Below are 13,907 nucleotides of genomic sequence, written 5' to 3' on the forward strand. Positions count from 1 at the left end.
GGGGGCGTGCAGGTAAACCGACAAGCCGGGGGTTGCGGGCATGGCCGAGGCCAGGAAGCGGCGGGAGCTGCTTCCCCTGATCTACCAGCATCTGCTGCAGGCGGGCTATGTGCGCGCGGCGCGGGAAGTGAAGGAGCAGAGCGGCCAGGTAAGCGTGCCCGGGCCGTGTGCGAGGGCCGCGTGCAAGATCTGAAGAGAGGAGGCCCGCGCCTCCTCCCCTGGCGGCCTGGAGGGCGCCCAGAGCCGGATTCCCGCGGTGCTCCGGGACGCGGCCTGGGGTGCCGAAGGAGACTCAGCCTCTGCTCCCCACCCCGGCGGCTCCCAGTTCTTATGGGCCTCAGTTTCCCTGTCTGTGCAGTGGGCGGGCCGGGACGTGAGGTATGACGCTCAGGGCTTTATAATTCCCGCGCCCCTTACCTCCACCCCCTTCCTGGGAGCGGCAGTTTAAAGTTTCCGAAGTCTCGGGCCACGTGGCTCGGCGCGGCTCCCTGGGGCGAGAAGGTTGCTGCGAGTCTGAGAGGTGGATTGCGACCAGCTCTGGTGGGGCGAAAGAACGCCAAGAGAGGGGGTCTGAAGCCCCTTAATTGAGCTGGAGCTCAAGCCCTTAGCAGCCCTTCTGTACTGAGTCGGACAGCTTTGGGATTCGAACTCGTGGTGCAGTCATTTCTTACTTCATCCATTCTTTGAGCAGCTGTTAATCTGGCGGTCAGAGTACTGGTGACAGAATAGTGAGCACGGTCCCCCAGTTCACTGTTTAGAGTTTACAGTCTGAATCTGGTAGGGGAGATAGACATAAATCAAAGAACCATAAAAACACCTGTACACTTAACACTGCATTAAGTGCCAAGAATGAGGGGCATAGGGTGTTAAGACAAGAATGGCAGTTTGCCCTCGTCAGGGATATCCAGGGTTGCTTTCCTGAGGAAGTGGATGTTGCTTTGAGATCTGAGAGCAGGGAGGTGGATATTCCAAGCAGAGGTGCAAATTGTTGCATATGTACTGCCCCAGAAAGTTGGCTGAAGTGTGGAGTACAAGGGTGATAGAGGTCCCTGGGGAGACAGAGGCAGGGAGTTGGCTTACTTTGGTTTTCATCTGAAGAGCAGTGGTAAGCCACTGGGAAGTTTTAAGCTGGCGTGGTGGCTACTGACTTGGTTAATCAGTACCCCTTGGCTGTGGTGGAGGCTGTGGTCATGATGCTTGCTCTCGGGACCTCCTGGAGAAACTAAAGGATGATGGGCCTTACGACATTACCTGTGCTTTTTCCAGTCTTCTTTGGACCTCGGTAGCCCTTCTTACTCCAGTTAACATGACTTAACAGCTACAGGGGGTGAAGGAGAATACCCATCTGCTTTGGGGCATTTACCTAAGCAAAAGTATCCTGCCCTCATGGAGCATACATTCCAGCAGGAGCCGACAGATGACTGATTTTTTTTTTTTTTTTTGAAGTTAATGATACAGTGTGTGGGGTGATGGTAGGTGCTAGCTATAAAAATAAGGCAGGTGGGGGCGGATAAGGAATGTCAGAGTTAAATTATCTATATAGGGTGGTCAGGAAACCCCAATGAGAAGGTGACATTCGGGCAAGGACCTGAAGGAAGTGAGGGAGTGAGCTGTATAGTTGGCAGGAGAGAGCATTCCAGACAGAAGGAATAGCAAGCCCCCGTGCGGGCGGGGTGCCCTGACAGATTTGAGGGACAGTGAGGAGGCCAGTGTGCCAGGGGCCGAGGACAGTGAAACTGACACTTTGAATTACTGTCAGTTACACTCTCAATGTTACTGGCTCCTGTGCTGGTCACTGACTAGATGGTCTCGATCAGGCCTGACAGCAACATCTTAGGTGGGTACTGCTGTTATCCCCACGTTAGAAAGAAAGAACCAGAAGTTTGAAGAGGTGAAGAGAGTAGCCCATCCAGTTAACACAGGCGCTCTGCCTGAGTCCAGGTGCACCCTCTTGACCACTCTGCCTAAATCCCCGGCACTGCCCTCGCCCCACATTACTCACTCAACCTCTTTGGGGCACTTGACACCCCAGGTTTTTGACATTTGCAGAGAGAATAGGCTTCTGATCTTGGCTCCAAAGGCCTCTGCTTCTACCAAAGGACTGGCACCATTTGTTTCCAGTCTCTTCCCAGCGGGTGAGCTGACAGCGCGGTATCTGGTGTGGTTCATACTGTCCTGGGGAGATTGACCAGCCTGGCTTTTGAAAGCCTTCTGAAAGGTCAGGGGTGGAAAAAGCCCTGTCTCGTGGCACCTAAGCCTGGAGAGTGCCAGGGAGGCTGGGGGCTAGATAAATGCTAGCCTGGAACATTCCAACTCTAATCTTCAAAGATACTCCTCACCAACATGTTGTCTTAAAAGGTTTTAGCTGGAAATACTTGGCCCTGCTTGTCTCTGGAAGGTTTGGGTGGTACTGGAAGGGTCAAGCAGACATACTTCCCAGAGCAGAAAGACCCCCTTCTCAACCACCTCTCTGTAGATCATGACGTTGTGAGAGTGGGGCCCAAGGAGGACCCTTACTGTGGTTGGGGGATTGATTGCTGCTTTCTCTTTACTTCTCTGCAGAAAAGTTTCCTGACTCGGCCTGTAACCCTTCTGGACATCTATACACACTGGCAACAGTAAGTCTAATGGGACTGAGAGAGTAGAGCAGGGACACTGCAAGCCCTCAGCTTGGGATCAGCTAGGATACTAATCTGGTGTAAGGTCTGTCCCCATAGCCCACCGTAGATACTATTATCACCTCCAGGAAGCCAGGTCACAGATACGGGTGTCTGGTAATGGAGAGGACACTGAGCTGTGATCAGTGCCTCTTAAGGACAAAAGCTTCTCAGCAGCTTTTATTATTCATTCAATCAGTAAACATTTATTGAGTAACTACTGAATGCCAGGCTCTGTTCTAAGTACAAAGATATTGTCATGAGTGAGACATACATGGTTCCTTCTTTCCTGGAGCTGACATTGGAGTCCAGGAAGGTAAGCACGCCTCAGAAAAAACAAATGAGTGTCAAATTACAGTGGTAGTAAGGATTATGCAAAGAGGTGCCCAGTGCCAAAACTATCTAAACAGGTTAGCCTAGCCTCATTTGGGGGTTTAGGGGAGGCTTCCCTGAAGTGACCTTTGATTTGAGAGCTGCAGGGAGTGGGGGAGTGAACGAGGCAATAGGTGTGGAGGGGCCAGTAGAGTGTACCTGGCAGAGGGAACTACTGGTGTGAGGCCTGTAGCTGCGGGCACAGTGCAGACGAGGCTGGACCGTCGGCAGGGCCCACTCCATGCAAGGCCTGATCATGCATGGGGAGCAGTTGTGTCTTTGCCCCAAGAGCTGTGGGAGCCATGGAAGGGTAAAGCAGAGAGTGATGAGATCCCTGCAGCATGGCGCGACCAGGTGAGGCTGTGGATATCATTATCCAGACAAGAGCTGATGGAGCTTGAGGCAGTAATAACATGGAGGGAGACAGTAGATTCCAGGAATGTGAGAGGATGAGATGAGGGTCTGTGGATGGTTTGGAGAGGCGTCTAGTCCACTCCCAGGTGTCTGACTTGTACACCTGAATGGAAGGAACCCAATTTGGAGGGAAAGATTTCAAAGACATGTTGAATGTGAAATGCCTGTAAAACATGGGAAACAAGGAGGGGAATAATCTAAGGACATATCAGCAGAGGAATGGTTTGAAAATGAAGGAGGGATAATCGTTCCCTCCATGAACTGGCCTGACCACAGCCAACTATGGGAGTGAAGGACCTGCAGTCACGTCCCATGAGGAATGATAGTGAATACTGAACTGTCTGGGATGGGAAAGAGATGTCAGAGGGGCAGGCAAGGGACCTCTGTATGCATATCTTTGAAGATGAAGGGAGTGGGGTGTTCCCTGGGGCCCGAGAGACTGAAGTGGGACTCATATGTACCTGCTTTAGGAAGACAGGTTTCAGCTTCTGAATAAAAGCAGTGGGTCATCAGAGCTCTCCAGAAATGAGGTAGGCTACAGTGGAGTTGTGAGCTCCTTGTCATCAGAGGTGTGTCAACAAAGGCAGGCATGGTGTGGAAGGGATCCGAGCTTCCAGTAGAGAGCTAAGGTCTTTGAGAGCCCTATCAAGCCTCAGTTCTTGGCTCTCCTCTGCTGCTGAAGTGAGCACAGGGCACACCCCCACTTCCTTTCCCACTTGCCCAGGTGTCTGTGTGTTTGCACAGCACTTCCTTCCCCAGAGAACTCCTTCAGTGAGCCGCAGCGCATGCCCGTCCCTGCCACCAGCCCCTTCTGTGGGTGAGGAGTACTGACTGGGATGAGGACCTCACACTCACCAGAACTAGCCTAACCTAGTGGTTCAAACCCAGCAACTAGCTGTATGACCTTGGACAAACTTGGCCTCCCCAAGTCTGTCTCCATCCGTAAAATGAAGATAATAATGGTAAATAAAGTGCTAAACCTAGCCATTGGAGGCATCCCCCTCCCACCCCCACTCACCTCCGTATTTACTGAGCACTTACTGTGAGCCAGAACTGTTCTTGATATAGCTGGGAACAAACCAGAGAAAAATCCCTGCCCTTGTGAAACTTACATTCTGTTGGGAGGAGAGAGGCAGAGTGAACTGGTACATGCAGTAAATGAGACCTGTTTTTGCAGAAGGTTCCCAGCGAGTAGCCTTCCTGGGAGCAAGGGACCCAAGCAGCACATCCCAAACTGGCAGAGCAGCATCCGTCCCGTCTGGAGAGCATGGGGCACAGACAGTGACTCCCTCGGGGCAGGAGGCTGGGGTCAGGGGAGATGATGCTCGAAAGTTCCAACAACTCAGCCATCTGGGTGCTTATCCTCCCCAGTGCCTGAGACTTACTCTTTGACTCCGGGCAACTCACTTGGCCGTGAGACTCATGCTATGTGTTCAAGGTACTGAGGGAGCTGGAAAAGGCTCCTGCCAGCCCTCCTCTCCAGGGACCTGGCTGCGCAGTGGAGGCTTCAAGCAGGAAGTAGGTAAAATAACAGGAGAGAGGAACGTGCTCTGAAGAAAATGAAACAGGATGGCAGGGCAGAGAATGTCTTGGGGTGGGGGGGGGGTAATCAGGGAGGGCCTCTCTGAGGAGGCTGTATTTGAGTTGAGGCCTGAAGGACAATAGGGACCGACCTGGGCAGAATCTTCCAGGAAGAGGGGGCACTGCAGGTGCCACAAGTTCTGGAGGAAGGAGGAGCCTGGATGGTGCTGTGAAGTGTCTATAGGGCCGGCACTTAACGCTCAGTGACTCTTAGCAGCCGTTATATAATATTGTCCACCCTTCCTGAATATTTGAAGACTCAGACAATTGTAAAAATACGATGAAATGAGTGAAAATGCAGAACACAAAATTGTATCTAACACTGTGTTTCAGCACTGTTTAAACTCTCTTTATGCACGTTTCCTTTGGGGGCGGGGAGGATGTGGGGAGGTCTTCCTTTTCAACTCTCCTGGGGTTGTCCTTGTCACCCGGTTGAACTAGCCAGTCACCCTTGTCCTGCAGAACCTCGGAGATTGGCCAGAAGCAGAAGGCAGAGGAAGATGCAGCCCTGCAGGCCAAGAAGACCCGCGTGTCAGACCCCGTTAGCAGCTCAGAGAGCTCAGAGGAGGAGGAGGAGGAGGAGCAGGAGGCAGAAGCGGAAACCACCAAAGCCAGTAAGAGCCCTGTGTGCTGGGGGGCTCAGCTCAGCGCCCTGCACCTTTCAGGAACAGGCTGTTGTATACTGGATTGTTCCAGGGGAGAGTCCACCTCCAGCTTCTCCTTCAGTGAGCCCTCAGAGGACCGGCCCTTTTAGCGGGAAGGTTGGAAGGGTCCCACATACCTATTTCAGTCTTGATTTGAGCCCTTCCTCTGGGCCAGACATCGTGTCCCAGGTGCTAGGAATCCAATGGTGAACAAAAACATGGATGGGCCCTTACAGTCTAATTTGGGGCACGTAGAGTCAGCCCCTCCAGTGGGACCCAGGAGCTGCATTTTTACAAGCCCTCCAGGTGATTCTGATAAAGATAGAAAGAAGCCCACATTTTCAGAAGAACTGCTAGAGAGATTTCAGAGAGGGCAACTGGCGGGCACCTCTTCTGTGTGCTTATGGGCTGCTTCAGGAGTTGCCGATCTTCCTGTTATTTTGGAAGTGTGCAGGTTAGCACTGGCAAGCCATCCCGGGCACTCTGGTTTCAGGGTGTTGGCAGGGGTGACCCAGGGAGGCCTTCACAGCCCCTTCCTCCCATGTTCTCAGGGCAGTTTGTGCTTTAACCAACAGTGGTCATAGCTCTACAGAGGAATTAGCGTTCTTCTTTGCATTATTGGTTTTTACTTACATAGAAGATAATTTCTTAATTTTTAAATATGTTTTCTGATTGTAAAAGAAATACAGGCTTCGTTATGGAGTATTCATTATAGAATATGTGAAAATTACTTTTCAGAAAGGTAGGGGAAAATTACCTATATTCTTGCCACATATAATTTGGCAAATTATTCTTCCATTTATTTTTCCTGAACATGTTTTTTCAGATACTTGAGATCATACTGAATATGCATTTTATACCTTGCTTACTCTTTTAAAATTATAATGCAAAACAGGTTCACTGTGAACTGTACAAAAGCATACAGAAGAAAAGTGGGAGGTTTCCTGTTCCCCTCGCCTGCTCCCCTTCCACTCCCTAAATGTATCTCCTGGAGGGTAGCCTTACAGTGCTCTCCTTTGTATATGAAATCATACAGATAGACATCCATACTTGCCTACGTCCATACCTACACACTATTTAAAACAAAAATTGTAAAATTTCCTACTGACGGGCTACTTGATATTAATAAATTTTTAAAGCTGTAATAATGGAATTATAATTATACTTTTTAAGAGTCCTCATTGAGAGAAACATGCTGAAATATCTGTGGGCAACATGATACGGTGTCTGGTGTTTTCTTCAGAATAATACTCAGCAGGGAAGGGCGAATGGGGGGACAGTTGAAATAAGATTGGCCGCAAGTTGATAATGGTTGGGGCAGGGTGGTTTTATACACTTTCTCTCTACTTAGGAACGGGCTTAAAATTTTCTGTAATTAAAAATAGAGATGGAATTAAATGTCAGGAAAAGAATTAGATCATATCATTCATTTCAACAACATCCTGTTTATTTCACAGCATACATTAGAAATCTTTCCCTAATCTGAGCTCTAAGGAGACGATACCCCGGTGTAAAAGCAACAACAATCTGGAAATCTCGACATCTAACAGGGTCCCGGTCTCATGGTTCAGCTACTTCTCCACTGAGAAACCGCTTAATTCAGGCAGCTTTCTCTGTGGACCTGGGGCTGCCTGACCTTCCCCTGTATTGCTGAGTGACGTTAGGGCTGCATTGTGGCAGGTAGCCTGTGGGAATGGCACCCCTGGAGTTATGCGGGGCCTCCGGGGTAGTATGCGGCAGGACTAGAAGCCAATCCCTTTTCCTCTGGGGGCTTCAGCATCTCATGCCACCAGGGAATTGGGACCCCATCGGGGATGCAGACACATGGCTTTCATGTCGTCACTCTCCTCTCTTGCTCCTGGGGGCTGTGGCTGATGCACCACCGAGCTCTTTCCCGGTCCAGGCTTAGCCTCAGATCTCATGCCAGCCCCAGGCAGCCATACCAGTTGAATTATTAGGTGACCTGAGCCTGTTTGCCACTCACCCATGAGAAGATGCTCATCTGGCTCACCCAACCAGTGTTTTTGTCTTGCAGTCCCGGCACTAGCATCTACCAACTCCTCAGCCACGGGGAAGGTTTTGCCTTCAAGTGTGAAAGAAAAAGCCAAGGTGAGTGAGACCACCTTCCAAGCTGTCACCTGTGGGAGTTGAAGTGCCCTGTAGGACACAGTCCCCTGTGTCAGAGAAGGATAGGGTTGTGGGTAATTGCCCAACTTGGATTCAGATCTCAGCCTCAGTCGCAGTGTGGTTGTGGTCTGTCCCTTCACCTCTGTGGGCCTCAGTTTTTTTTTTCTGTAAGATGGGGATAACGCCTACCGCCATGGGCCACTGGGCACATTACACACCTGGAAGAGACAGTTCCTTTCCTCCTCCGGCCCCTCATTCACCTGTTCACTCAGCAAATCGTTACGAATACAGTTATGTTCCAGGCACTGCACAAGGCAGTGGAGACACCAGAGCAAATAAGACACTTGTGGCTCTGAAAGCTTGAGAAGCATTTTTTTGTTTCTTTTTTTTGGTTTTTTTTGGCCGTGCTGGGGGGCTTGTGGGCTCTTAGTGCCCCGACCAGGGGTGGAACCCGTGCCCCCTGCAGTGGAAGTGTGGAGTCCTAACCACAGGACCACCAGGGAAGTCCCTCAAGAATCACTTTCTAGGCTGGAAACTACTTGGAAAGTAGAATATCCTTTTTTGGTCATCCACAAAGCAGTGTCACAGACATGTAAAGGATTATGTCCCTGATATTGCCTGTAGCATTAGCAAAAAATATGTAGAAAGAATTATGAGGCCATGGTAATGTCCACAGCAAAATGCTACTTACCGCTGAGCAAAACTGCTGTGTCTCAAGAACTGTAATTCGGTTCTCTCCACACCTCTGCGAGGGGAGGTACCATTTTTAGCCCCACTTTGAAGATGAAGAAACTGAGGCTTAGGGAGGTAGTGTGCCCAAGCTCACAGGGCTAGGAAGTGGTGGAGCTGGGATCAGATGTGGTCTGTGCCCTCATTTGCCAGGCCATACCCACTGTCTGTCACTCCTGTTCTGTGTAGGCAAAGACCAAGAAAGCCAGCAAGACGGTGAACTCCACGGCACACCCTGCCTCCGGGAAGGCAGTAGCCCACCTCCTCACCAGGAAGTCACCCCAGAAGGCGGCAGGGCCCTCGGCAAATACCATCCTGGTCTCAGAAACTGAGGAGGAGGGCAGTGTCTCGGCCCTCAGAACCACTGCCAAGCCTGGTGAGCGGCCCTGCCCTCTAGGACCGGGCCCCCCGAGTGCGGGCTGAGGAAGCAGACCTGGGCGCTGCTTTGTCAGGCCCTGGGACCTTCTGGAATTCAGTGGGGTGCCTCTATGACAGCGAGGACCCCCACCTCAGGCCATTTTCCCCTCCCCTGGGTGAGGAAGAGTCAGCTGCAGGGACACCTCAGGCTTTGCGGAGGGCGTGTGAGCAGCCGGGGTGGGGTTGGAGCCCTTTCTGGTTTATTGCTCTCAGGTGGGTGCGGGGCCCGCCGCAGAGGCTCAGAGGCTAAGCTGAGAGGCCTGGGCTTACCTCCGTCTCCCATGTGAAATAGGCATCTGCCCTGCCTGCTGCTGTGTGCTGGTGGAAGGAGATCTTCTGAGCCACCAGCTCCTGGCGCTCGTGTATTAGGACCTAACATCATAGGCCTTACCGGGGCCTCAGAGCCGCGCAGGAGCACAGGGGGAGTGGCATGCCCCTGGGCTGTGCGCCTTCCAGAGAGCGCGGAGCTGCGGCAGGGGGAGGAGCGCTCGCACCTGGCCCTGAGTAGCTGGCGTGGAGGGTGCCGGCGAGGGGCAGGCGGGTCTGGAAAGGCCCTCAGTCCCTCCTTGTTTATTCCTCAGGAATGGCAGCCGCCAGCCAGGCCGCCAGCTCCAGCGAGGACACCTCCAGCTCGAGCGATGAGACGGACGTGGAGGTAATTGCCGCCCATCCTCAGGAGCTGCTCTCTGCAAACCTCTAACCCTCCTGGGGGCCTGGCCGGGGCCTCACCTACCAGGGGCACCAGATGAGTTCAGCAAGGGTGTCAGGGTGACCGGGAGCTGGGAAGGCTGAGACCTGCGGAGGCGGGGAGCCAGGCGCTGCTCACTGCTCTCTAGGCAGGCGAAGGTGTGGGGCTGGGGGGAAGAGACGCCATCCTGCCTGTGAGGTGGGGGGAAGCCTTCCTGGGAGAGGCAGCCCTGGACCACGGCCTTGACGCACAGGAGGCTTCACGGGGAGGGAGGTGGGGGGAGGGGTATTCGAGCGGGAAGAACTGCACGAGCAAAGGCCACGGGGCAGGAGCGTGGCTGTCCGGGTGACTGGGGTGTGGGGTGAGGCTGCTGAGGGGGCTCTGGGCCTGCTGGTGAATGCCAGGCCTCAGCACCGGCCAGGGGCAGGCAGGTCTTTTAGTCTGTGGCCGTGTCTATTCTGTGAACCGTGACCTGGGAGGAGTCCCCGCAGGTTATTCCTTATTGTGCACCTTCCAAGCGCCAGGCCTTGGGGAAACAGTGGTAAGCAGGATGGGTGGGGTTCCTGCTGCCGTGGGGAAGTGGAGGGGTCCCTCAGAAATTTAACTGCCGTGGTGATGGTTACTATGAAAGGGAAACGTGGAGAGCTCTGAGGCGTAGTAACAGGAATGTGACGCAGGCAGAGGGACAGCATGGGCAGAGGCAGACACAAAACGAGTTTGGTGCTTTTAAGCAACGGTGATCTGCAATTTCATCAATGAGGCGGAAAGTGATACAAGGTGAGGTCAGTAGGCAGGGGCCAGATCCATGCTTGACCAAGAGGACTGCTGAGAGGAATTTGGGTTTTATTCTGGAGACTGTGAGAAGCCACTGCAGGGCTACAGTCACAGCGGTAAGATGGCCTGACTTACGGTTCGGGAAGATCGCTGGTTGTGGCCTGGATCAGAGGACAATGCTGAATAAACATAATGAGGTGGTTGAGGGGCTGTTGGAGTAGTGCTGGCAGGAGATGCTGGTGCCTGGTGCCAGGACACCCAGGGGAAAGGTGTTGCAGAGGGAGAAGAGTAGGATGCAGGGATGGATTGGCCTGGCACCCACGGTGCTTCCTACCTTGCCTTCCTGCCTTAACCAGTCACCCGCGAAGGTGGAGACCTTGCTCCCAGCTACCCCGGGCCTAGCTGTGGGCTGCTCCCCACATTCCGTCCCACCTTTGGGCCCTAGTTACAGCCAGCCATAAGGACGCCCTGGGCTCCCATCCCCCAGGCCCTGCCAAGGGAATGAGCGACACTCCTGGCCCTGGGAAACCAGCAGCCAAACCCATAGCTTCAGTGGGCCAGAGCCCAGAGAGGGAAGGAATGTACCCCAGGAATCTCAGCAAGCCAGTGCCAAGACTGGAGTTGAGATCCTAGCCTCCTGGCCCGTGGGGTGGCCACCATGACGAGATACTGTAGCTGGAGGGACAGACAATCATGAGCTGTCCTGGTTGAGAGTGGCTGCCCCTCTGCTGGGCCCTGTGTGCCAGGTGGGAGACGAGCATCGTGGTTGAGAGCTCCGCCCCCAGAGCCATATAGACATGGGTTCAAGTCACAGCTCTGCCCCTCCGTATTGGTGTTGAGTGGTTTAACCTCTCTGAGCCTTTTGTCCTGTACTGGAAAACAGGTGTAAAGATAGTATCTGTCTTAGGGAGTTGTTTGAGAACCAGATGACATTAGGAAAGAGCTTTACAAACTATGAGGCATCTTATACTCCTCACGGGTGGAGAGGATTATTCTCTGATTCCATCCTCTTGTTCCAGGTGAAACCTGCAGTAAAACCACCACAGGTCAAAGCCTCAGCAGCTGTGGCCAAGGAGTCTCCAAGGAGAAGGGCAGCCCCGACCCCAGGGAAGGCGGGATGTGTGACACCCCAAGTCAGAGGGGGTGCCATGACCCCAGCCAGCAGGGCCAAGAAGCCAGAAGAGGTCTCAGAGAGCAGCAAGGAGTCCGAGAGTGAGGAGGGGGCCCCTGCGGGGACACCCAGCCAGGTGAGGCCCAAGGGAGGCCTGCTCCTCGGGGTTCCCTGGTTCCCTGGCCCCGAGACTGGTGGAGTAACTGTGTAATGAGCACCTTCCCTGCCAGAGGAGACTCGCCGTGGAGTTTGGGGAGAGGGAGGCGGGGCTGTGGGAGTTGAAGGGCAAGGGCACCTGGTTTTGCTCCAGCCGCTTCTGGAAATGGCCCTTCCTGTCCAAGCAGTGGCCTGGAATGGCTGCTTCCCAAAGGGCAGGTGCTGCACCCCACCCAGTCAGTAACCACTCCCTTCACCCCAGTTTCCCTGTCTAGTAAATGGGCTGCTGTCCTTGTCCCAGCTAGTCCTGCTGTGAAGGGGCTTGAGAAGTTTTAATTACCTGGTCCTCTGGCTTCTCAGGCCAAATCATGGCTTGTTAGCAGACAGGAATCCGCTTCCATTCCATCTGCTGGGACCCCCTTCTCCTCGCTTGGGTAGTCGCAGCTGCAGCTGGGCATGTCCTAAGGGAAAGCCAGAGAGGCTGGGAAGCTGTTGGAATCAGAGAGCAGGGAGGAATAGGGGTCAGACAGGTGGTCAAAGGCCCCTGGAAGCCCTGAGCCTGCCCACCCTGGGGCAGGGCCATCATGGAGAACTGCTATAAGGAACTGGCATCTGTCTGGGACCCAGGGGATGAGGCGGTAGTGGTAGTGGTAGTGAAATGGGCAGGCGGTGTGAAGGCCCCGGGGATGAGGAGGTATGGCCATACTGGCTGGTCGGCCATACCGGCTGGAGCACCGGTCAAGGTGGGGAGTTGCGGAGAGAAGCAGGGGGGTCTCGTGAGCCTCACTAAGGCCTCGAGCCTTATTCTTAAGGTGTCACGAGGGGATTTTCAGAAGGAGGGGAGCAAACTGCACTTTCTCTTTTACTAGGTGAAGGCCTCCGAGAAAACTGTCCAGGTCAGAGCTGCCTCGGGTCCTGCCAAGGGGACCCCTGGGAAAGGGGCCACCCCAGCACCCCCTGGGAAGGCAGGGAGGCCAGAGGAGGACTCGGAGAGCAGCAGCGAGGAGTCGGACAGCGAGGAGGAGGCGCCAGCTGCCCAGACTCTGCTGCAGGTGAGGCCTGGGGAGGGAGAGTCCCACAGCCAGCGCCCCATCCCAGGAGGCCTTCTGAGGGCTTGTTCTCCCGCTCTGCATGCGCCCCAGCCATGCTCAGAGCCCTGCGCCGTCTCACCGTGTGGTGTGGTGTCTGCGGTGTCCTTAACCCTGTCCGCTCTCCTGTGTTTCCTCACGCCCACCGTCTGGGCTCCCTCCTCTAATACTGTTTCTCTCGCTCCAGGCAAAGCCCTCAGGGAAGATCCCCCAGGTCAGAGCCACCTCAGCAGCACCTGCCCAGGTGCTTTCCCCTGGGAAAGGGGCCCCTCCAGCACCCCCTGGCAAGGCAGGTCCTGCAGCCATCCAGGCCCAGACCAGGGGGCAGGAGGAGGACTCAGAGAGCAGCAGCGAGGAGTCAGACAGCGAGGGGGAGGCGTCCCCAACCGTGCCCCAAACCGCGAGCCTGGCTCAGGTGAGGCTGGAGGGATGTCCGGCCCGGCCCTGTGCATTGCCTGCAGAGACCCTGTGGGCCTCTCCTCCTCTGCACCCAGAACCGCTGCCCTCCATCCGCTCTCCTCACCTCCTGTCTTACCTCACACACATTCCCCCCAAGCCCCCTATCCTGACCCTGTCCTTTGTCACTCCCAGGCAAAGCCCTCGGGAAAAAACTCCCAGGTCAGAGCTGCCTCAGCCACAAGCACGGGGCCCTCAGCGAAGAGTGCTGTCCCAACGCTCCCTCGGAAGGCAAGGGCTGTAGCCGCCCAGGTGGCAAAGTGGGATGCGGACTCGGAGAGCAGCAGCGAGGAGTCGGACAGCGAGGGGGAGGCGCTGAGGGCAGCGGCCTTGGCCCAGGTGAGGCCCCTGCTTGTCAGTCTCTTGTCTCCGGCTCAGTGCCGGAAGCCCCTCCCCCTCTGCTCACCGTGCCTGTTGACCCTCTCCGTCTCTGTGTCTCTGTGCAAAGCCACACTTTGGGTGCTCTCCCCTGAGCCTGTGTGTCTCGCTGCAGGCAAAGTCCTCGGGGAAAGTCCTGCAGGTCAGACCTGCCTCAGGTCCCACCCAGGGCCCCCCTCAGAAGGCCGGGCCTGCAGCCGCCCAGGTCAAGACTGAAAGGTCCAAGGAAGACTCGGAGAGCAGTGAGGAGGAGTCAGACAGTGAGGACGAGGCCCCCGCAGCCAAGACTCCAGCCCAGGTAGCTGCCCCCGCCGG

At 54.6% G+C, this 13,907-nt stretch overlaps 1 protein-coding gene across 8 annotated transcripts in view; it reads left to right on the top strand.

The window, feature by feature from the left end:
- Nucleotides 1-3: 3 nt before the first annotated feature.
- The window catches only part of TCOF1 (treacle ribosome biogenesis factor 1), a 38,504-nt gene continuing 24,600 nt past the window's right edge, over nucleotides 4-13,907 (top strand). For all 8 annotated transcript variants that reach the window (XM_068536198.1, XM_068536199.1, XM_068536200.1 and 5 more), the window contains exons 1-11: nucleotides 4-148; nucleotides 2,563-2,618; nucleotides 5,487-5,638; nucleotides 7,704-7,777; nucleotides 8,714-8,900; nucleotides 9,523-9,596; nucleotides 11,423-11,650; nucleotides 12,540-12,722; nucleotides 12,946-13,173; nucleotides 13,350-13,553; nucleotides 13,708-13,890. In XM_068536198.1, the coding sequence (XP_068392299.1) occupies nucleotides 41-148; nucleotides 2,563-2,618; nucleotides 5,487-5,638; nucleotides 7,704-7,777; nucleotides 8,714-8,900; nucleotides 9,523-9,596; nucleotides 11,423-11,650; nucleotides 12,540-12,722; nucleotides 12,946-13,173; nucleotides 13,350-13,553; nucleotides 13,708-13,890 (1,677 nt within the window). In that variant the 5' untranslated portion in view covers nucleotides 4-40. The remainder of the gene's footprint in view (nucleotides 149-2,562; nucleotides 2,619-5,486; nucleotides 5,639-7,703; nucleotides 7,778-8,713; nucleotides 8,901-9,522; nucleotides 9,597-11,422; nucleotides 11,651-12,539; nucleotides 12,723-12,945; nucleotides 13,174-13,349; nucleotides 13,554-13,707; nucleotides 13,891-13,907) is intronic.

The sequence above is a fragment of the Eschrichtius robustus genome, chromosome 2 (assembly GCF_028021215.1).
Source record: "Eschrichtius robustus isolate mEscRob2 chromosome 2, mEscRob2.pri, whole genome shotgun sequence".
Taxonomy (NCBI): Eukaryota; Metazoa; Chordata; class Mammalia; order Artiodactyla; family Eschrichtiidae; genus Eschrichtius; species Eschrichtius robustus.